Source organism: Rhamphochromis longiceps, linkage group LG12 (genome assembly GCF_057381845.1).
Source record: "Rhamphochromis longiceps isolate RC_006_pf linkage group LG12, R_longiceps_female_GT1.1, whole genome shotgun sequence".
Lineage (NCBI taxonomy): Eukaryota > Metazoa > Chordata > Actinopteri > Cichliformes > Cichlidae > Rhamphochromis > Rhamphochromis longiceps.
The window spans coordinates 8755200-8778681 of NC_140568.1; the positions used below are offsets into that span (position 1 = coordinate 8755200).

The 23482-nt window shown below is 40.8% G+C and overlaps 2 protein-coding genes and 1 long non-coding RNA gene across 3 annotated transcripts in view; 1 reads left to right on the top strand and 2 right to left on the bottom strand.

The window, feature by feature from the left end:
* Window positions 1-5931: 5931 nt before the first annotated feature.
* Window positions 5932-15804, bottom strand: LOC146656849 (dihydropyrimidinase-related protein 2-like). The gene is made up of 15 exons (XM_085424622.1): window positions 15716-15804; window positions 15453-15617; window positions 12951-13039; window positions 12679-12863; window positions 12343-12507; window positions 11988-12049; window positions 11774-11854; window positions 11624-11692; window positions 11412-11532; window positions 11161-11317; window positions 10759-10900; window positions 10461-10631; window positions 7473-7652; window positions 7200-7386; window positions 5932-7116 (listed from the first exon to the last, which is right to left on the bottom strand). The coding sequence occupies exons 2-15, from the start codon at window positions 15492-15494 to the stop codon at window positions 7025-7027; spliced, it is 1743 nt and encodes a 580-aa protein (XP_085280748.1). The 5' UTR covers window positions 15495-15617; window positions 15716-15804; the 3' UTR covers window positions 5932-7024.
* A 960-nt stretch (window positions 15805-16764) lies between these two features.
* Window positions 16765-20976, bottom strand: LOC146656850 (BCL2/adenovirus E1B 19 kDa protein-interacting protein 3-like). Its single transcript, XM_085424628.1, has 6 exons — window positions 20840-20976; window positions 19493-19763; window positions 19318-19399; window positions 19126-19232; window positions 18868-19017; window positions 16765-18569 (listed from the first exon to the last, which is right to left on the bottom strand). The coding sequence occupies exons 1-6, from the start codon at window positions 20889-20891 to the stop codon at window positions 18521-18523; spliced, it is 711 nt and encodes a 236-aa protein (XP_085280754.1). The 5' UTR covers window positions 20892-20976; the 3' UTR covers window positions 16765-18520.
* LOC146656851 (uncharacterized) overlaps window positions 20679-23482 on the top strand; it is a 44797-nt gene continuing 41993 nt past the window's right edge. The window contains exon 1 of the long non-coding RNA XR_014913973.1: window positions 20679-20831. This is a non-coding gene — a long non-coding RNA (uncharacterized LOC146656851). The remainder of the gene's footprint in view (window positions 20832-23482) is intronic.

Consider the following 23482-nt stretch of genomic DNA (forward strand, 5'->3'; position numbering starts at 1 on the left):
CCTGCGCAGATGCCATTAGGAGTAGAGCTGCCAGCTCCAGCAATAACGTACAGATGGTACAGACGACCTAATTCACATCTCCCTCTGTTATCTCTCCATAGAGCCCTGGGATTATAAAGAAAAATCTCAACCAGCAAAATACCTGTGTGCAGCGCTTTATAAAGTTATACCATCTTCCAAATGCAATAGCTGCAATGAATACTATAATTAGAACTTAGGGGTTGTGGGAGTCAGACGCAGAGTGGAGCAGATCAAGAGCGATTCTCCTCTGTTTCACCAGAAACACCCACTGTTTTTATCCAGCAGCCTAACACCGTGTATTTAGGGTTAAATTCCAGGGTATGCCATCTTCGCTATTCTTTATTGTGCGTTTGCTCTGATAAACTGAAAAAAAGTGCAGACAATCACTACAATCACTGAACCTGAAGAGGGAATAAATGTAAGGCTTACTGCCTTCACTTACTTGTGGATGATGTTGTGGTCATGACAAATCAATTCTGGGAGGGATTGTGGTCTTATAATAGCACTGTCTGTTTCACTGGATTGACAGCAAAGCAAGTGCTGCTGATGACTCATGGTTGCACTTCCCCAAGAGGGTTTAGCTTTGTAAACTCCCTGATGTGTTTTTTTCTTCTTCTTCTTCCTTTCTAAAGCTTTCATCAGTGGGTGAAGATGTTGACATAAAAGGATTCCCCTCTCCGGTTTAATCAGTGCGCTCATCATGCGCACTGATTTGACAGTTGTCCATATATTGGACAACTGTCAAACAGCCAGGGGCTTCACTCTACATAATCACAGAAGTTTTTAACTGATGTGAGCATTCAGTGTGACGGAGATGTCATGTTCGGTTCATTTTTGCTGGAAGCATCCCTGTGGGAAGAAGCGACTGAGGAGCTGGAACATAAAAGGAGAGTGAGAACCACAACCCTGTGGCTCCACCTAGTGTCTCACTGCCTCTCTGCATGCACGTCCACATAGATCCTTTTGCAAAGGATTGTTACAGAGTTGCACATCCTTAAAAAAGTCCCCGGAAACGATGGTACAATATATAAAAGCACTAGTCCCAGTGAATCAATTACAGTTAATTTATTTCAGGATATTTTAACCAGGAGATTTACTTAAGTAAAAGTATACAAGATAAAAACAAGCTGAAGGAAAAACCATTTTTAATTATAATAGAGTGAGAAATATTCACGTTAATTACAAATCATTGTTATTAATATTAATTAATTATCTAGAAAATTTCACCCCTGTTATTAAAGAGCCCTCAAAGTCACATTCTAATAATAGTCATATGAACAGAAGATGGATAGTGTTTATTTTCACACCAAATGTAAGGCAGGTTTGCCAACTCTCTCCGTGTCACAATCTTTTGTCTTCTTACACTGCTGAAATAAATCTCACACTGAGTTAAATAAATAAATAAATAAAAATAATATTAATAAATGATTAAAGCCAGTCCATAATGAATTAATGTTTGGGTCAAAAGGCATATTTTAGTCTTAGCATCAGACACAATAGACACCAGATAATAAAAAAAAACTCAACTAAACTAAAAAATTATTTTTAATTAAATGTAATTAATTAAATTAAAGACGCCTGATTTGCCAGTGCTGGCACAGCCCTGCCTGCGAAAGGCTGTTTAATGAGACTCACCAGTGACTGTAGCCTAATCCTAGTTTGACAAAATGTTACCCTGAGGTGTTTTTGTTGCATCCAGCTGTTTGACTTTATTAGAAGTCTTTATTAACACTCACACAGTTGGGACCCCTGCTGTTCGTCTGCAAAGGAAGGCAGTTGCAGCCATCTTTGCATGTGAAATACTCAATCGATTATTCCCCACACAACGAAATAGCGTCAGTCAGAACCCAGCGGTGACTCATAATCTAATTTCCTGCAGCAGAGACAGGTGAACCGTTGCACGCACTGTTTTTTGGCCTCAGCTTGAGTGCTAAGTCTAATCAGAGTTTATTATTTAATCAGTTTTTCCGTCAAATTGCAAAGCAACTATTTGTTTGCAACAGTGCAAATGTTTTCCCATAACTATAGTGTGCTCTATAATCATTAGTATTTAAATTAAATGGTCTTTACTAGGCTTAAGGAAAATATAATATTATATAATTTGTATAATATATACAAATATGTAAGACAATGAAAACAATGAAAATACATTTTGTTATAATACAGGCTGCTGTAGTTGGATGAATTATAACACATGTACAGAATTCTTAGTGTAGCAAGTCATTAATTAACAATTTCAAGATCAACACAGGATACTTGAGGCATGGATAAACTGTTGGGGTGTTTAGTATTATTGTGGTGGGTGGATTGGATTCCACAGAGCTGTAGTAACTACAGAGGGATAAAGCTGATGAGCCGTACTGTGGAGATATGGGAAAAATGTGACAATTAGCGAGCAGCAGCATGGCTTCACGCTGAGAAAGAGCACTACAGAAGATTTGTGACAGAAGGATAGCAGAAAGAGTGAAAGGAAAGGTTTACAAGATGGTAGTGATGTATGGATTGGAGATGGTAACACTGACAAAAAGACATGAGGCAAAGTCAGAGCAACCAGGATGGTCGAGATTAGACAGAATATCTCAGAGGGACAACTCAGGTTGAGAAGTCTGGACATGCAGAGAGGCCGAATAGCATTGGACAAATGGGGGATGACATCATTTTTTATGATGTCATCACCCAGGGAAAATGGGTAAGTGACGCAATGTTTTCATTACATCTTAAATAATAATAAGCGATGTGAAATTCCCTTTACTGGGACAGTGAAGGGAATTTTTGTCGTGTGGTTTCTAGTTCATGGAACTGTTGGATTTTCCTGAACGCCATTTTCCTCTCATCTGAGGGGAATCCACACTTGACCCTGTGTGGATTAGAGAAAATCCAACTTGCACACCCAGTTCTTGTTTTAAACTAATTTCCCCTGGAAAAAGAACTGTTGAAAGAAATTATTAAAAGCTCCAAATTGCCACGACATTCATGCTCAACACGAGTGTATGTAAACTGCTGCTTGGGATTACTTTGGACCAAAGAAGATGAAATAACTTCATTTATTTTCAATAATATTTTATAGATGAGGTGACATAATGTGTTTCTCTTCGCCTTGTCAGAGTCCTTCCAAGTGGTGGTGAGAGGAAGTGGATTCCTTCCCGCCCGAAATGTTGACAAAGTGCTGTGCAGCTTTCGAATCAACGACACCCTAACTAAGAGTAAGTGAAGCATTGCTTATCAGGGTGTTACCCCTTATTCACTGCATGAGCTATTTTATTACCATATAACATCATATCTGATTATGCTGTTAAACTATGACAAAGACGGCTGGAAAACACAGATGAGTGTGTGAGACGTTGTGAAATTCACCTAAATTACACCGGCCTGATTTTCCCAAAAGATAAACACTACTTGAGCCACACAGCTGGAGTCCTCGGTGATCAAACGAGCAGCCAGGTTTTATTTATGCTTTTTTTTTAAACACATGGTGTAATTTTATAGTCGGGAAAAAACATAAAAATTAAAACAGGAGATTAAGTTACTGTGAAACCTGAAAGTCTGTTTGCGATGAAGCGTAAATGCTGACAGAAAACCTCTTTTTTGTTTTCTTTTGAAGGCTTTGGGAGTTTGAATTAAAAGACTTTGAAGGAGACGACGCCAAACCTCTTCTGAAACTGGTAAGTCTAGAACACTCACAAGTAATTTGGAGATTTCTTTTTTTACATAACCTCTGAACAAAACTGCACTGTAAATGTGTTTTCTGTTTCAGGTATGGGCAGTGAACAATATTAATAAAATAAGGGACATAGCCCGGATGCTCCTTAAATTTCCAGAGGCTATACCTCCTTAATTTCAGTGGGTCACATCTGACATACAATTAACAGTCCAGCTACAGTCTTGAAATATTTCTGTGGTGCTTTAAATATGTTTAAAAGATATTTAAATAGCCTTATTCTACAGAACACTTAAACTCCTCAGCATGATGAACGATTCCGTTTAAATTCTTAAAGACAAGAACCAGGAAGTTCTACTTAACAACATTGCAAACTTTGCACCAGTGCTGCTCAAGACGATTGCTGGTGTAGCAAAGAATCACGTATCCAATATCTTTAAGCCCCCTTCAAGTCTTCCAATGTTTGATGTTCTTCCAAATGAAGAACCTCCTTCAGACAGTCCTTCAACGCCCGATGTTCCACCAGTTGATGAACTTCCCTCTGAAAATGTGCCAGTGTTGAATGTTCTTCCCAGTGAGGAACTCCTTTCTGAAAGTTTGCCAGTGCCTAATGTTCCCTGTGAGGAACTTTCTGCTGAAACTGCATCCATGTCTGAGACAGCTGAGACAGAGGAGTCTGAAGACCTTAAAATCAAACAGAAGACAAAAAAAGGCTTCTTCCAAAAATTAAAAATTCTGTGCAGTTGCTGTGTCAGACCGAAAGAAACTGACTGACAGAGAAACTGAAATCAAATTAAAAAATATAATTAATTAAAAATAATATTTTTTGCACAAGTCTCCATCTATGATTAAAGATGATTTTCTTTCAGATGTTTATAAGAGTCTCTTACGGTTCTCTAAATACCTTCACAAGTGTTGTTAACATAACATACTGATGTTAATATTTATAATAGAATTTCAACTTAACTCTTAACATGTCAACAACAGTAAGTGAAACTGGTAAATAACACTAGAGAATGCATTTCCTGTAGAAAATGCAGTGTAAATGCTAATAGCTGAATGGTTTGAGCTGAATTTTTATAATTACTGAATCTTTGGAAAACAATGTTTAATGATGTGAAATACACCGAGTCATTCACCTGACAGCCAAAGTGCAGAACTGAAATTCACACAGAAGAACAAACTAGCTGAACATGTTGAAAATGTACATAAGAAAAACTGTCTAATGACAGAAGAAAATTAACCCCATTCTAGAAAACATCTGAATGAATATTGAAAGCTCATATTCTTTAAATCACTGGGAGAGTGGAATTAAATGTCTGAACTCAAGAATCTCAAATAATTCTTGGATAATTATCCAAGACTGTAACTATGATCAAAACACTTTTTGAACCATGAGGGTCCCAAGGATTTGGTCTACACAACAGTGTGTTTTGTATTTTCCTGGTGTCAAAACATCTTTTATTTATTAGAAAAAAGAAAGAAGTCAGTACCACAGGTTTTATTTTTATTATTTTAATCCACTGAAGTCAACACAACCAAATGCTGACAGGATCGATGATTTCCTCCCAAACTCTGGTATCCTACAAAACATACATGAGCAGTAGTATCACACTAGGTGGAGAAGGGCAAACAACAGTGCTCAACATTACAACCCAATGACCATTATCAAGAAAGTTTCCCAAATGTAAATCACTTCACATTATAGCTTGGCATACAAAACCTACACTTTGACAAGGCAATGAGGAGGGGGGAAAAATCCAGTGTTTACAGTATGGCTGCACAACGCTGTGTGACCGATACGGTTACTAGCTTGAGTGAATCTGGTGTTGACGTCAGGCAGATAGATAGAGAGGAAGGAAAACGATATACCCGGTAATTCATTCACAACACTAACACCGAGAACAGTGGACACATCATCAGCACACTGTGTGGGGGGTTTCATGTACATACAGAAGCATTTCTTTTTTTCATCAGGTCTCAAAAAACAACTCATCGTTTCACATCTTTAAAGAGCCTTCATAGATACAGTGTGCTATCAATATCTTTACAGAACAGGCAGGCAAGTATTTCAACACATATCCTAAAACATACAGACAAATCTGTTACAAATAAAAAGTTGCAAGCTCACATACAGTTTCAACCATTTGGATTGTTACAGGTGCAAAACGTGTTCTGTTAAAACTGGGTAACTGGTGACTCGACCCCGGCTGCTGTTATTACAAAGCTTACACGACTGCTGTGACATCGTCTGCACATATACAGCAATGGTCATATATATTTTTATATATATATTTATAGCACCAGGTGCAGAGAGGTTGTGGGCAAACCTTCCAATCGAGCTTCTTCGACTGACTATATCCTTAACCACATCCAGTGTTGCTATTATTGGAAGCTTTTCGCCCAGACAACCTATCAACCAACATGAGGGGAAAAAACGCGAGGAAGAAATGAGGGAAGAGTGTGTTTCTCAGGCAGAACACTAGCAATTTCTCCCCCGGGGTGAAGCTAAATGAGTGGTTTAACCCTAAAAATACCCTTTTCTTTTCCTTTCAGTGCAGTCAGCGTTTTCCAAAATGACTTAAAAATGTTAAAACATAAAACATCAAAAAGACAATATTTTAAAAAAAAATGGAAACAGAGTGCAACTATATCACTAAAGGAAGACATAGGTGAATTGCTCAGCTCAATACATGGCTTAAACTTAAAACCAAGCATAAATTCAAATACTGCAGACTTGAGGTGTTATTGAAAAACAATATTCTACTATCTAATTTCTCATTTCTGAACAAACAGTCTCATAACAGTAGAAACAGCATTGTTAACGGTGGCAACAGAGGCTCTGCTTTCAGCTAAAGATGGCTGATGTCTGAGAACCACCAAAACATTCTAATACGTGGAAAACGAACAGCGCAAGAAGAACAACCGCCAAAGGTTCCTGTTGCTAAAATATTCCTTGGGGTGACTTTTGGGTCAGCTTATTGAGCCAAGAGGGCAAATAAACAATCACATGCAGCTGAAAATAACAAAAAAATGTAAACAAATTAATTTCATCAATAATCAAACTGGCCGTGAAAACAGCATTAAAAAAAGAGCTGCTTCAATTCACTTGATCCTTCCTCGGTATTTAACTATCTCGAGACGGTGAAGCGAAATGGAATAGTGCTTTCTTTTTTCTTTGCATGAGGTGACGTGGTGGTATGTGTGAATATTAATAAATGGTGTGGGCTGCATAGGGGAGTCGGAGGTGATCAGCAAAGGGACGTGATGTGACATTTGTAAGAGCAGCCTCTGGTCCCGTGTGGCCCTGCGACCCCCCTCCCTGGCTATGTGGAGAAAAAGTGCTTAGCCGAGGCTGGTGATGTTAGCTTTTCCACCGGGAGGAGCCACGATGCGTTGAGTGGTGCGACGAGGAACGTTGTCATCAATTTGGGCGCCTAAAAATATTTTCGAATAAAATATTAGACAATCTAAATGGCCAGCTGTGAAAAAAGGCAAACTGGCAGGTGTTCTGACTCACCAGACAGACTGAAGCCAGACTGGTGAAGGTTGCGCACAGGCTGGTGAGTAAACTGCTGTTGTTGCTGCTGCTGCTTGGCAGGGGAAGTCTTCACCGAGGAAACTGTGGACATCACCTTGGGAGTCACAGTCACCTCACAAACTGGCCCGTCGTACAGACCCCTCGGGACTCCTCGCAGCTCTGTGAGCTAAACATAATAACACGGTCATTCGTATTATAAGAATGAGGTCTCCGCAGCTGTGGCTGCTCCTTAGATACACGCACAGGACTCACCCTGCTGCGAGCTTTTATCCTCTTGTAAACGTGGTCCGGGAAGGGTTTACGGCTGATGTAGCGCCCACAGCCTTCCGTGGTGTGAAGGCTGCCCTCCTCCAACACAATCTTGCCCTGGCTGATCACCACCAGAGGACCTCCACGCACTTCTGTCCCCTCGAAGATGTTGTACTCCACAGCCTGGAACACGAAGAAGTTTTATGGTTTTACAAGATTAGCAGAAATCTCTTAAAAGTCCTAAATAAATATCTGAGGTACAGAAGCAAAAGTAAATTTCCCTGATATCTTATATTGCATCATATCGATTTTTTTTTTTTTGCCTGCTTTAATCCTTTCCCTCAAAAAGGCGACCATTTGACGACCTCCTCTGTACCTTAATGATGAGTTAGAATAGAATAGAATAGAATAGAATTCAACTTTATTGTCATTGCACATGCACAGGTACAGGGCAACGAAATGCAGTTTGCATCCATCCAGAAGTGCTTAGTGATATAGATATATTACAATATATATTAGCAATAATATAGATATGTAAGTATATTACAGAAATGGGTCTATTATGTTATAATGTACACGGTATGAAGTATGTTGTGAATATTCTATAACTATAAGTATGTACAGGCTGTAGTGAGTACAAGCTATGTACAGGATATGGACAGGATATAAATATGAAAAACTATACAGAATATGAAATAAATAACTTTACAGGAATCTGAGATATACAGCTATACAGAAATGGGAACTATGCAAGTTGTAAACAGTTGTAGGGTTAAAAATTATCTATGTACAGAATGATTGTTTACACAGAGCTATACAGTAGTGCAGTTAAGGTAAGTGAGGGTGTGGATAATTTCTACAGAGGCTATATAAAGTGCTAGTGGTTGTGAGTGGTGGTTCACTCCATGTTATTATTGTGTGTTTGAGGGTACAGTTGTCCATTGTGTGTGTGTGTGTATGTTCAGTCCATGAGTTAACGTGGGTCAGATGTCAGGAGGCAGAGTTCAGGAGTCTGACAGCTGTGGGGAAGAAGCTGTTCCGGTACCTGGTGGTCTTAGTCCGGAGGCTCCTGTAGCGCCTCCCAGAGGGCAGGAGGGTGAAGAGTCCATGTGATGGGTGACTGGGGTCTCTGATGATTTTCCCAGCCCTTTTCAGACACCGCTTCCTGTAGATGTCTTTTATGGCAGGAAGTGGTGCTCCGGCGATGCGCTGGGCAGTTTTCACGATCCTCTGCAACGCCTTCCGGTCCGAGGCAGAGCAGTTCCCGTACCAGACTGTTATACAGTTGGTCAGGATGCTCTCGATGGTGCAGCGATAGAAGTTCACCAGGATGTCTGAGGACAGGTGGTTCTTCCTCAGAGTCCTCAAGAAGAAGAGGCGCTGGTGAGCCTTCTTGACCAGCTTGGAGCAGTTGGTCGTCCAGGTGAGATCCTCGGAGATGTGGACTCCCAGGAACTTGAAGCTGCTCACACGCTCCACAGCCGTCCCCTTAATGTGGATGGGTGGATGTGGGTCAGCATTCCTCCTGTAGTCCACGATGAGCTCCTTGGTCTTCTCGGTGTTAAGCAGCAGGTTGTTTGTGTCGCACCACTCAGCCAGACGATCCACCTCCTCCCTGTAGGCGGCCTCCTCGTTGTCACTGATGAGGCCAATCACCGTGGTGTCATCTGCAAACTTAATGATGGTGTTGGAACCATCAGCAGGTCTGCAGTCGTGGGTGAAGAGGGAGTAGAGGAAAGGGCTCATCACACAGCCTTGTGGTACACCCGTGTTCATTGTGATTGTAGATGAGCAGCTGTTATCCAGCCGGACATGTTGGGGGTGGTTGGTCAGGAAGTCCAGTAACCATTTGCAGATGAGAGAACTGATACCCAGGTCTGTCAGTTTCCTGATGAGTTGTGAGGGGTGGATTGTATTGAATGCTGAACTGAAGTCTATAAACAGCATTCTGGCGTAGGTGTTGTTGTTGTCCAGGTGTGAGAGGACAGAGTGCAGTGCGATGGAGACTGCATCCTCTGTGCTCCTGTTCTGGCGGTATGCGAATTGGTGGGGGTCCAGGGTGGGGGGGAGACAGGATTTGAAGTGTGCTAGGACCAGCTGCTCTAAGCACTTAGTGATGATGGGGGTGAGTGCTACTGGGCGGTAGTCATTGAGGCAAGATGGGTTGGAGTTTTTGGGTATCGGGACGATGGAGGTGGATTTGAAGCAGGCCGGTACCACAGCGTGGGCCAAGGACAGGTTGAATATGTCTGTCAGCACTCCTGCAAGCTCCTCAGAACACGCTCTGAGAACACGCCCGGGGATGCCATCGGGACCTGCAGCCTTGTGGACATTGATCCTGCTCAGCACCGCTCCTACATCGGTGGGGGAGAGAGTCAGAGGTTGGTGGTCTGGCGTCACGTCTGCTTTGGTTGTGGTTGTGGGGTTCCCTTGCTCAAAACGAGCATAAAAGTTGTTGAGCTCGTTGAGGAAGGAGACATCAGAGGATGCGGGGGAGGGTTTGGTGGTCCTGTAGTCTGTAATGGTCTGGAGTCCTTGCCACAGTTTTAGTATATATCAATAAAAATGTGGTTTCCGGGTTTTTCCAAGAGTTACTTCTGATGTACACCCAGTCTATAAGCACAACTGAAATATGACAGAAACCCCTCAGCTGAGAGCTTTAAGTCAAGTTGGCTTCAAGGGGTAAACAGTTAACAAGATGCCATTTAGTATAGTGAACAGTGCAACAAGTCATTTTTTAAATTTAAAATTTGCATAATAAAACAGAGGATATATTTGAAGCTTATTTTTCACTCAGATTCCTTGTTATTCTCTATCTTTTGTCACTCCTGCCTGTTAATACCATATTAGTACCTCACTTGCTAACGCAGACCAGGCTCAGCATGCAAAGAGCATTTGAGCTTAAGAATTAGGTCACATTATGTATAAGACACACAAATGACTAAATATATTGGGAATCAAGAGTCGTAACAAGCTATGTAAATATCTGACCAGGTTGTGGCTCTTAGCTGAGATGATCTTAGTGACGTCTGGGTCCCACAACACAAGGTCGGCATCGGACCCCACGGCGATGCGGCCTTTGCGGGGGTACAGGTTGAAGATCTTGGCCGCGTTAGTGCTGGTCACTGCCACAAACTGGTTTTCATCCATCTTTCCGGTCACCTTTAGTGACACGACAACAGATCGCTTAATTTCAGTGAGTGTAAACATGCGGCGAGGTTTGCCGGGGATTTTGCTTTATGTTCCAAATTTTCTGGAATGCGTGAAAAGTGGGTCACATTAAGCTCACCACACATTTGTCCCAGATTAGGGACATCCTCTCCTCGGTGCCGTTGGTTCCCTCTGGGATGAGGGAGAAGTTATCTTTGCCTACCGCACGCTGAGAAGTTTGGAAAGTACAGTGAGCACTTCCGGTCACCTGCAAGTCCCCGCTACATAAGAAACAAAGCGAGATATCCTTCATGTGTGTGATGTGTAATGTGCCATTTTAGATTAATTCATCCGAAAATGTTTGAAATGTAACATTTTTATTAAGGCTGCTCATGGAAATGTTATGATTATCTGCTGTCATCAGGTGTTCGATAATAAATGTGATTACAGATACAGCTGAAAATTCAAATGCAGCACACAGCTGTAACATCTGTCAAATCACTGCGTTACAGCTGTTTATGTCCTAGCTTAAAGCACCTACCATGACAGCAGGGAGTTGAGGTAGTCGGGGGTGGTTGGATCAGGACTAAGTGGTGGAGAAGTGACAAAGGCTGCTGCCTTGGCCCAGTTCTTACTCCAGTAATGAGTACCATCTGTGCCCAAGCTGGCAGAGATGGGCTCTCCGTAAACCACAGCACCTGCAGGAGCAGACAGGATGATGTCAATGCTACGTGTCAGGAATACAAGCAGAGTAAAAAAAGAGAAAGTATTTTTATAAGTTTCTCTTCTTACCCCTTTTTCTAGCCAGAGCAATGACATCAGCAGCACTCTTGCTCATCACCTTGGTGATGTAGAGGGGACAGTTGGTCTGATTGGCGATGGTGACAGCACGATTGACCGCCTCGGCCTCTACCTGCGGATAATGAGGTGAGACACAGGTGATTCTTCTGTTCCACACTATATCCAGGCTGTCGCTTGTCACTCTTAGACATCATCAGTCTTACCTCCTCGGGGCGGCTGAGCACGTGACCTTCAGGTCCTGTGATCCCCAGCTCTAGAATACGTCTCTGCTCCTAAAACATCCACAAAAACATTATTATCAAATACTGAAGTATCTGGTTTGACATCACTGACTTTATAAGGGGCTACGTTACCTCTGCAATGATGTCTCCATTCTCAGCATGAACCTGGGCGATGGCTCCGAGATCTCTGATGACACTGAACACCTCGTAGATCTACAAGAACATGGAGAAAAGTGGTCGAGCTCATTGGGGGGGGTGGGGGTCATTTATACCAAAGACATCTAAAAGCCTACAAAACATGTGCTGTGACAGACGACTCAGCAGAGATCCCAGCAGCCAAGCATACCTGAGAGTCAGAAAGTTGGAAAACATCCTTATAAGCCAAATAGACCAGGAAAGAGTTGACACCTGAAGGAAGAAAACTTATGAGAGAAAACAGCCAAAAGGTGGAATAAAGAGAGCAAAAGAGGGAAAAACCCAAAGCGAAGGGAGGAAGTAAAAAAACCAAAAGGATAAAAAAAAAATTGCACAGCAAAAATTTTAGGTTATTGCAGGTTGATTTTCTTTCCTACGCAGTCAGAGAACCACTTTTTACAACAGGGAAATGGCAACATTTCACCACCCCAGTAAAAAGTCAGATAAGTCTAAGATTTTGAGCCGTACGTGGGAGACATGAGCTGAGTACAACTCCGACTACATACCATGGTCCTTCACTAAAGTCTCCATCTCTTCCTGGTTGCCTTTGTTCCACTCTGTGATGTCCACATGCAGAGAATAGTCACAGCAAGACTTGCTGTCAGCCCACTCTCTCCACTGTGTGAAGGCAGCAACCAGGCTGACGCCAGGCTCCGGCACCACATGGTCAACTATAGAATACAAACAAGCAGGTCTGATTTCATGTGCACAAGCAAACTGTTAAATTAAATCATACGCTTGATGGCATTCACATCTGCAATGTCATAATCCCCAAAACAACATCGCTGTATGTGTAAACTGGCTGAAAATACACGAGCAAGTCTGTCTGATGTGTCACATACTGATCATGGTTGTCCCCCCAGCCAGGGCCGCCCTGGTACCCTGGTAGAAATCATCCGCAGCCACCATGCCTCGGTCAGGCATCTGGAATCGGGTGTGCACGTCAATACCCCCGGGCATCACCATTCTTCCATGAGCCTCAATGATTTTAACTCCACCAGGAACAATAAGGTTGTCTCCAATTTGCCTCAATGAGACAAACAAAAAGAAAAAAATCAGGCATAAAGAAGTGAATGAAGTTACAAAAAGCAAAAGCAGAAAAAGAAGGACTTACTTGATGACTCCATCTTCCATGTAGATATCAGCCAAAAACGACTGATCATCGTTCACTATCTTCGCCCCTTTGATCAGAAGGCGGTCACTCTGAAAGGATGAGACAGCATTTTCTCAGCATTAGCTAAACCAAGCAATAAATATTTTATTTTAACTTCCAGCAGCCAGCAGTTTGATCCATGACTCAACAGAAAATCTTTTACCCACAAACACAGTTTTAGAAAAGAAGAGTGACCGAAGCTAAAGCTGTGAATATTTCCCAGATTGCTCAAAGTCTCATGCAAAACATGGCTTGATCCATACCAATCCTCAACCTGTCTACATGATGACTAGGATTAATTTAGTAGACTTATTCATGCATAACAGACACATCATTTGAAGAGAGGGAAAGATTCTTAGCGCAGGCTCTTGAGTGACACAATTACCTCCACCTGAATGAGATAAAAGGAAAGCATAACAGGCTGGCCTACTTCTCCTAAAGGCTTTCTGGGGTCTCCGAAGATATAAAAAAACGTTTTGCAGCAAAACTCACAGCAGGAAACACTCAGTGTGTCCAGCTTTACAGACTGCAGGAAGCATTAAGTGTACAGGGCATGGCTGACATGATCTCACAAACCACTGCGCTGACATAAGTGGGTCATTTAACCTGTGTCCTTTCTGTGCCCGAGTGGTCAGCAGCTAGTGTACTGAGCTTGCGGTATACACATACAATATCAAATGTAGTCCTCAACTTCCAAAATGAATGTGCCAACATCTAAATCATATATCAGATGCTGATCATTACCATAAACTCCAAAATAAGAAAAAGCAACATCTTCATCTTTTATGCATCAATTATCAGACAATTACCACACAAATATATTGGGTAGCCAGAATCGAAACTATCGGAAATATTAGCTATTTGCTGATCCATCGTTTCAGCATTTAGAATCACGGATATGTTAAAGTTAAAAAGCAAAGAGAAGATGAAAGAAACACCCTTCAATTATTTGTTTGCATAGTTTGTCCAACAGATGGCGCTAAGGAACTTCCCTCCTGGCAACGCATCCTTAAAATGCACAAAAAGGGTACTCTGTTTCACCTTGGTGTGTCTGAAAGGAAAACTATATCAGAGGATATACCATAACTTTAAGTCATTGTTTTAAATAAAAAGCATTTGTTTGACCCTAATCTTAGTTTTGTGTTTTGTTTTTTAATTAAAGACAAAAGCCGTTGGCATGTCTCTTTTAATATTACTGTGTAATAACCATGAATCAACTATTAACAGACAAATTCTGGATATTGATGGATATGACACAGTTAGAGATTACAAAGAAAAATTAAAAAAGACCTATACAAGAGCCAAACTCTATAAAAGAACACACAGCCTCAATCAAAATCAAGCTGTGCGACAAACAACTGCACCTCAATATGGTGCTAGCAGAGGTTAAGTTGCTGTGAAACTCTTAAGGCACATTCTTCAAAGGACTGCTATTATTCCTGCTTTAGTGTGCTTTGAACAAATTCAGCTAGTGCTTTTCAGACTAACCTTGGCATTTTGTTTAAAGCTTTGCAGAGTGAAACTATCTAGTTCATTCACTCCAGACTAATAGGTGGTGTTGTACTGAGTGTGAAAGCCTGGGAAAGGCTGGCTGTAGAGTTGCTGCTGTCTGCATGGCGTGTCTGGGATGTCAGACTCGTGTGTTTATGACCCTGGATCGACCTGCGAAGGACCTGACAACCATCTGTATGAAACACAGCCAGTACATAAAAGATTTTGATGTGATTAAGTGATCAAACATAAAGCTGCTGAGTCTATATGCTGCAGAATCAGCCCTCTTGCTGCATGATGAAAGCATAGGGTTTGGATGGGAGCTGTGCAATGACCTACTTTGCGAGTGAGGTTTTACTTCTTTTAACTATCACAGCAAGCCTGCTGCATTCCCCCTAATGATTATGTGTGGTCTGGGTGAAGAGCTGCACCATAAATCAAAGCAAAATTAATGTATATTAGCAAATCAGGATCTGTAGCAATATTTGACTGAATATGAATCAGGATTTTTTTTAATCCATAAACAAGAAAGAAAGACAACAAAAAAACACATAGTCCACTGAAGAGGGCAGGCATGGTGGATGCTGGAGGATAGAAGGTGGAAGATGAAAAACGACACAGTGAGGGAATCTGTGTCTAAACCTGTTAACTACACCCTTCAGGCTGAGGATGCTCTGAGAGAATAAGGGCTAATAATGGCAGCTAAATGACCTGATCTGAGTATTCATTACAGAGAAAAAATTGTAAGACCCAGATTTCAAATGAGGAATTGTTAAAAGGCTTGCACACTAGCTGGTTACCATCCCAGGCTGTCGGTATGTGGAGCTGGGCTGCTGCTGCTGTTGACAGCGTCAGTGGTTGGATAAGCGCTGGCTAGCTTTTGGTCTAAACTGTGAAGCTCACCGTACCCTTTATACACCCTTTATACACCTCCACTGCAGGACAGATATGATAAAATAAAACAAAACTCACTGTAATTCGTGGGATGTTCTTCTTTCCTTGGTACCCCGACATTTTGAAGCTCTCTCCGACACGGGTGCCCCCTGCCTCTTGGCTAACGCTAGCTAGCGAGACTGGAAAACCTCAGCTGCCAATGAAAGGATGAATGGATGCTCCGCTTGTTGGCCAGTCGACGCCCTGAGAGAACAATGCCTCTGTCTGAAAATGTCTCTATATATGAAGTCAAGTTCGCAGCGTGCGGCCTAAAAACAGCAGCCTAAAACGACAAGTTGTACCTCTGTCTCGCACTCGTAGACCTTGATTCACTCCTATAACGGGTCCCTGAAACCCAGACGAGCTCGAAGGAGAGGAGGGCCACAATGAGGAACGGCGCATGCGCACTGCCCCGCCCTGCTCTGCTTTAGCTCCATGTTTCTGTCCTGATGTGATACATGCAGTTTGGAGGCGAAATATGTTTTGCACAACCTGTTAGATCAGACGGACACGTCAGGGGATAAAAGGAGTACTTTAACAAAAAGATTAATCTCCTGATCTAGAAGTTGAACAGTTTATACAACTGCTCATATGAAAGGCTACTCTTCTCACAACAGCATTTTGGCACTGGATTTACAGTTTGTGACATACCATGCATTGATTGTTGTATGGATAAACTTTTGATAACTATAACCAGTAGAGCTACAGTGGGGGAAATAATTATTTGATCCCTTGCTATGTTTGTAAGTTTGTTTACTTGCAACAAATATGAAGAGTATCTCATTTTTATGTCCCCCTCCTTATGTCCCATGGCTCATGTACAGACTCGTCTGAAGTTCTCCAGTTTGTCAGCGAAAATTTGGGAGAAAGCGCTGTGGTCAGATGAAACCAAAATTCAGCATTTTGGCATGGTTGAGGAAGCAGAGTATGATCCAATGAACACCAACCCCACAGTCAAGTACAGGGGTGGGAACATTATGGTTTGGGGCTGTGTTTCTGCTGACAGTACAGGATTACTTCATCTCATTGACGGGCCACTGGGGCCATGTACCATACCGTCTTGGACGACTACCTTGTTCCTTCCATTTCTATGTAAGTGAGCAAACTTACAAATTCAGGAAGGATTAAAATAATTATCATCTTTACAGTAAATCTACAGACCTTATACTGTATGACATCTTCCAAACTATCTGACAGTGTGTTTCTTCACCGCTGTTATTAACAGTGCACTAAAGAGTAGAAATGCTAATAAAAAGCACAACTATAACCCTATCTTTTATAAAAATTAAAACGTCCACATTCATGAAGATCATCTGAAACCTCTTTAAATGAACTACTAACAACAAATGAGGAAGCAACAGACATTTTATTTTGGATTCACACACATTCACTTTCATCCTTATTACGCTGAGTGCTTTGTTTAATGGTGATGAAATGTAAATGACTTCCAAAGACAGCAGCTGCATTTGTTTCAGCCTCTGTATTCAGTACAAAGTCCATTCAAGTTTTAACACACTGCTCACTATTCAGCTGTGCAGAAAGCCCATTATGATGATATGTGCCTTTTATACTTGAAAAATGAATTCAATTCTATGGATCTCTATTTACGTCCTTTGTATTTTTTTTTCACATCAGCCACTGTATACAGTACAAACTTTATATTCCAAAAATTCCAAGTATTGCACACTTATCAACTGTACATAAATCTGTTTTCACATGCACAGTTTAGGAATTAGTACGAGTGCTTCCAAACCAACACAGCCAACAGCCAATACTGTAAGTTATAGCCAATTTTTCCATATTGTTATGGTCTGATCCATTTACAGACACTGACAGAATAATCCAGTCAGCATATCAGCATCAATATACAGAAATGCATGCATTTTCTCCAGAAAATAATTTCTTTAAAAGGTACACAGACACTGTACGCTAGATGAAATTACTGTACAGTGAAATCCAGATTAAAATCTGATAACACTTTTAAACGAGAACCCCTAGAAACCCCTTCTTCCTCCTCCGTGGCGATCCTTTCTGCCACTGAAGCTTCAATTAAACGACAGCAAAAACACATTACTTACACTGCCACGATGCATGAGATATAATACGCATTAGTATCACTGTATAAACAGATTATACAATGTCGGAAAGTATCTATTACAAGGGGCAGATCACAGCTTAAATTAATTTTTCACATCTACATCTTTAAATACCTAAACATATAAGAAAATGTAAAAAAAAAAAAAAAAAGTCTCAAGATAAATCACCGATGTGCAGTGGTGAAGCATACAAATTTGGCACTTTGCCACTGATGCTATATTATGTGTTAAAGAAGAAGATATGTAGGCAACAAAACAAATAAAAATAGCATATGGCCTGGTATACTGCGTTCCAGCCTTTAGGTTGCCACTATTATAGCATATTCCAACTATTTCTGTAAAATTCTGGAGCTACATACAAGATAAATGTTTACGCTTTCCAACCTTCAGAACAAAAAAGCTTTTAAACCCTCTGCGGTCAAAAAGATATAACTTCTATTATTAAAAATGTGTGGAATTTAAAAACTGATCCCACAGTGCAGTACCCCGTCCCCCTACTACCACCACGCTTTCACTGCACCTCTAATGTTAAGCTCAATAAGTTAAGGCGATTCAAGTCCCTTTTGTTCCCAGAGCCGATTAATTCGTTTCTTGCAGATATTAATTACGAAGGCAACAGAGGACAGACGCAGTCCAATTTCTTGTAACTTAACAACAAGGCAAGTAAAGAAACTAAAACCCTGAAGCAACTTCATCTGAAATCCTCTTGTCTCGTATTTTTTAGTCGAACAGACGACGAATACTTTTCAGGTGGAACAGACTTTGTTACCTACTGCATATATGCAAATTTGTGACAACTGTGTGTACAGTGTTGTCCTCGGTCAAAATCTGATGGAGCGCAACCACGGTTACATCATGTGTACGACTACATCTACGATGCAATATAATTTTTAATGGTGATCGGAAGGGAAGTGCGGGTGTACAACAGATGCAGAGAGAGAGCTTGACCACACGAGGATGGCTGAGTGACTTGGAGAAGGGAGAACATCTAGGCACTGCTTCATTTTCTACTCAGTAGGAGCTGGTGGCGGCTGTTGCAATTCTCTTCCCAATGTACACTCTGGGAAAGAGGAAAAAGGAAAAAAAAGGAACAAAACTGAGTCAGTTTGGAAAAAAGGAAAAGAACAATAATATTTTGCAACAGTACTAGATAAATGATGATGCTCATTTATAACAAGTGATAGATTAAAATTAAGGTATACACTTTATAAACATAACATGGAAGCTGTCTCTTTGAACGGCTATAACTTCTAGATATGATTGTTGCAGACAAACATATAATTAGGGCAACTTGAGAAAACTCCAGCTGGTGTAACAAAAAGCTCAGCAATGGTAGAGATGCGTGACTTTTGACTTACCCAAGCCCAAGAGCCAGGATGTGTGAGATGAGTAAGGAAGGGATAAAGACTTTGAGAAACTCGGCAGAGAAGATGCCGCCTTTCTTCATGACTCCACTCTTTCTCATACTTAGAGAAACGGAACGTCGGGGGTGCCTAAAGTGGAACTCTCTGATAGGAAAAATTAAATGACAGGTTATTAAAAAAAAGAAAAGAAGAAAAACACAGCTAAAGACAGTCTCCTGACATATCAGTAAGTAGCTCTGAAAGCCTGGTTACTTTGGTGGAATGTTTTCAGGTCTGCTCGACCAGTCAGCAACCCAGTCTACTTCTTTGTTCATCAAAATGTCTTCCTCTCTGTCCTTCTCTGCACAATCTTCCTCTGACTGCAAATATAAAAGATGAAGCGATTAGATCAATGAAAAAGACTTTAAAGGGTCTTAAACTTTAGAGCTGAATACATAGCTTTACCTGACTACCTCTTGGGCTGGACATTTCCACATCAAATGTAATCTGACCCTCATCCTGCTCTGGACTTGGTGGCCTGTGAGGGCTTAATCAACATGTTTGGAGTAAGAAAAAAAACTTCTCAATAACAAACACACATATAAGGCCTTGAAGACCAAAAAATGACTTTTCTTCCTACCTATCGCAGGAGGAGTTACTTGGGCTGGATTCGTGTTGTGCATCCAGGAGGATCTTTTCCATGTCCCCGTTGTGGATAGAGGAGGACGATGGCACATGCTCTAGTCCTCCAATTAGGGTCTCATCACTTTCAGGCACCACTTCCAAGGTCTGCAGAGTTTGACTCATACCAGTATTTGCGTTTATTTGGTCTGCAGCAGGTGGTGTTAGCAGGTTGGTCTGCCTCCCCTGGGCCCCTGTATTCCCATTTAGCTCCAGCTCCACCCAGGACCCTTTGTAAAATAAAGATCAAGAGGACACAAGGAAGGTAAGCTTGCTGTGATAAGGCACAAACCTCGCAGCTGATTACACAGCACATAGAGACACACCCTCAAATGGAAACAGCTGACCTACATTTTCTGCACCGCTGATTCTGCGAATTCAAATGAACCGCCTGTGCACCGCATCCATGATGGCACGCATTTCTTTGTACCACTGCCCCATAAACAGCCTGCACTCTTTTTTTTAATCAGCAGACGGAAGGGTGTTGCGTAATCTCTCGGAGCCTGCGGGTTTGTGTGAGCGCACAACGTGACAGCGTGAGACGCCCTTTCCCGAAAACAAAGCATGGTGTATTTGTTTGGTTCGCGGATGGACATAAAAATAATAGATTGCACATTTACAGAAGCATTTGCCATCAGTGTTGCTCCCATGCGAGGTCTTGCATAACTACAGAGCGCACGGTGAGACAGTTTGCCCAGACATGTCGCTGTTCCAGCTGTGGTGCTGCCACGCATGACGAAGAACATCCCGAGAGCTAATATGATGGCGCTTTAGTCGCTTGAAGTGCGAGCACACCTTAAGTGTTGTTTTAAATGTTTTTAGCTGTTTGCCTGCATGCAGTTGGGTAAAAATTGCGACCACTGCCTTCGGTTAGATTTGATGTATAATCAAAAGTGCAAAGGGCTTTTGAGTAAAGAAGTAGCTTGCCCACACAAAAATATACGGCCCATTATAGGAAAATAATAATTTAACAAAAAGGAAGTCACAAAAATCCCCCAAAATATTCAGTGTTTTGCCTCAAAGTTGTTTTCGTTGCTATTGAAGCCCACCTAGCTTCAATCTTTGTACATGATTGGCCAGTAACGCGTCCATCAAAGCTTTTCTAAGACGCTATTGGCTCATTTGAGGTGACGTCAAACAACATACCCCCGCCCCTCCCAGTCGACGAGGAAATTCCACCCTCGATATAACTTTTACAATAAAACCTTCGCAGTAGCGGTATTTTTCACACACACAAGCGTCCATTACGAACATGTAAAGTAACGACTACGACGTGGAGCCGGGAAAACCCGAGGACGGTACGTACCCTGAAGCCCGGGCTCTTCGTTATTGTTTTGTTGAGCCGTCGCGGTGGACATGTTGACTATCCTGTTTTAGCATTCAACATGACACGCAGACAAACTTCCAAGTGCGCAGGCGCTAGATCTGTCCAGAGTCCAAACAGACAACAAAGGCTGGCTCTAGATCAGAGATGGCGTTTTACTTTTCCCCCCACCTTTTGGTTACGTTATTTAAAAGCTGATTTGAATAATGTACACAATTGCAAGATTTAAGAAAATAGAGATGTTTCTTTTTTCCTTTTTTGGGCGTGAGGGAAAGTAAAAAAATATTTCTACTAAAATGAAGTCCCACTGTATACACAGAAATCAGTTCTCTGATAGCATCCGGTGTATTTATAACCGATGTAAAATCATAAAGCACTGTGTTGGTTTTTGGGGTGTTTTTTCGTTTTTGTTTTGTTTTGTTCTGTGTTGGCCACTTGAGTCATTAGAAGGTTTGAGATGAGACTAACAACATTGATAAGGCTGGTCCTGTCGCCTCCAATTACAGGGTGGCATGGAAATAGCAATTTCTTTACACATATGCACATATGGCATATGCGGGTTTGGGTGCCTCTATAATATGTACAAAATATTGTTAAAATACATCAAATCCAGTAATTAAAGTCTCTAACTTTCTTATTGGTCAAATAATTAAACATTTCAGTTACATTTTATGCACTGTGTGGCATATATGACAAATAAGCATGTAGCCCAATAAATATAAAATCCAGAAAGCTACACAACATGAATTTGAAATACAAGTCTAACTTAAGATTCACTCTTTTCATTAGAAATAATAACATTTTACATGACTAAATTTACACAAAATGTCAGAAATCTGCACTGTCTGTTCCTACTGAAAACAAGAAACAAAGCTATTGATGCTATTACATGTTTTGATGTAATATTATGCAGTATATTTAGGTTTAGAATTTATATTCAAGGTTAAATGCGGCTAGGCTTAAAGTCTTAATGCTAGCTTATTTTAATAAACATCACTGCCATATGCAAAATTAGGGTGGCAGTAGGGGTGGCAAGAGTTTATTTTAGGGTGGCACATGCCACCACAGTAGATCTGCCCCTGACCACTGGTAAACCTTCAAATAACTGCTGGGTTACATGTCTGGAATATTAACGTGGGCAGAAAATAGGTCTGGTATTAATTAGAAAGGGATGAATCTATAGGACACATTGAGGATTGGGATTGGCGTGTTTTTATATACTTTTCAAACATAAGGCCCGGTAAAGACTAATTCTCCCGCTGGGCGGCCTTGGAACAAGGAGAACAAATATTAACTGTATTCACATTTAAGTTTTACAGCTTTTTCTATTTGTAAAGACCCATGGCCATTCATAACACACAAAGGTAATTACTAATATAGATGTTTGGGTTTGTTTTTTAAAAAAAATGCATTTTCAGTCCTTTTTCTTTGGTTTATAATTACGGGACAGTAATTCTATTATATACTACCTTGCAGAAAAAGTGGGATGTGCTGAAATTACCTGCCTTTTTCTTATATTAAGATATTTGGGGGATTAAATGTGTAGCTAGAGTTCTTTGAAACTTCCCTTTGTGTCAGTGTAAAGTGGAGTATACGTTGCCCATGATGTAAAAGGAGTTTGACATCGCTGAGGTAGAGAAAGCAGTTTCATGCTGTTTTCATTAAACTTCACACCAATAGAGAAAATAATATATAATACGATAGCAACTCATCAGAGGTATGTAATCCTTAGATCAGGTATGCAGACATTCATCTCACATCTTTCCAATTGAAAAATGTTTTTTGAAGTAACAGCTTTGTTCTTAAAAGCTTTTTAAAAAAATTATTATTAAAAAGATAATTTATTTAAAATAAGAGGAAAGGTGTAGTCTTTTTTAAGACAACATGCAAAGCTTAGTTTAGCATTTAAAAGCCTTACAGAATCCTGAAATGCCCTCAGTGTCTAATCCAAAATAAAAAAAAAACGACAACAAAAAACAACAGTCATTACATTCAGAATTCAGGTTGAAAATTCTTTATTATTTTTCATCTAAATTGTACTTTATTCCATGTGACAAGGACATAGCTGTACACTGAACCCTTTGTAGCCCCCCCACCCCATAGATCACCAAACTCTTACAATCTTTATTCAAGAGGCCATTTTAAAGAAACAGAACATACAAATTAATGAAATTCACAAAGGTAAAAGTGCAATTTGTTTTAACTCCTGTAATATATCAGACATGTATAATACACTGCTGCAACTGAGAAAACCTTACAACTCCAGACAACAAGTAGGGAAGGTTTGGTTTCCCAGGGTGTTGTTCAAAAGCCATTACATATGTTTGATTTTATTTTTTAAAAAAAGAAAAAGTTATGAGCTACCTTTAAATAAGGCAGTTTTTGTCTTGAGTCCTGAAAAGCTGCTTTCTTGAAGGTACGTTTTGATCAAGAGCAGCGGTAAATTCCCCTGAGCAGTCACCTGTCTGGCACATCATAAATTTCAAGAAACATGACTTGATTATCTCATTTATTCTTAATGCTCTAAGAAAGGCAATAGGGTTCCTTTGAATATCATCATGATTTAAACCACAGTTATGAAAAATAGCTACTGTAATTATGTGTTAATTTATGGGATCCTTGACT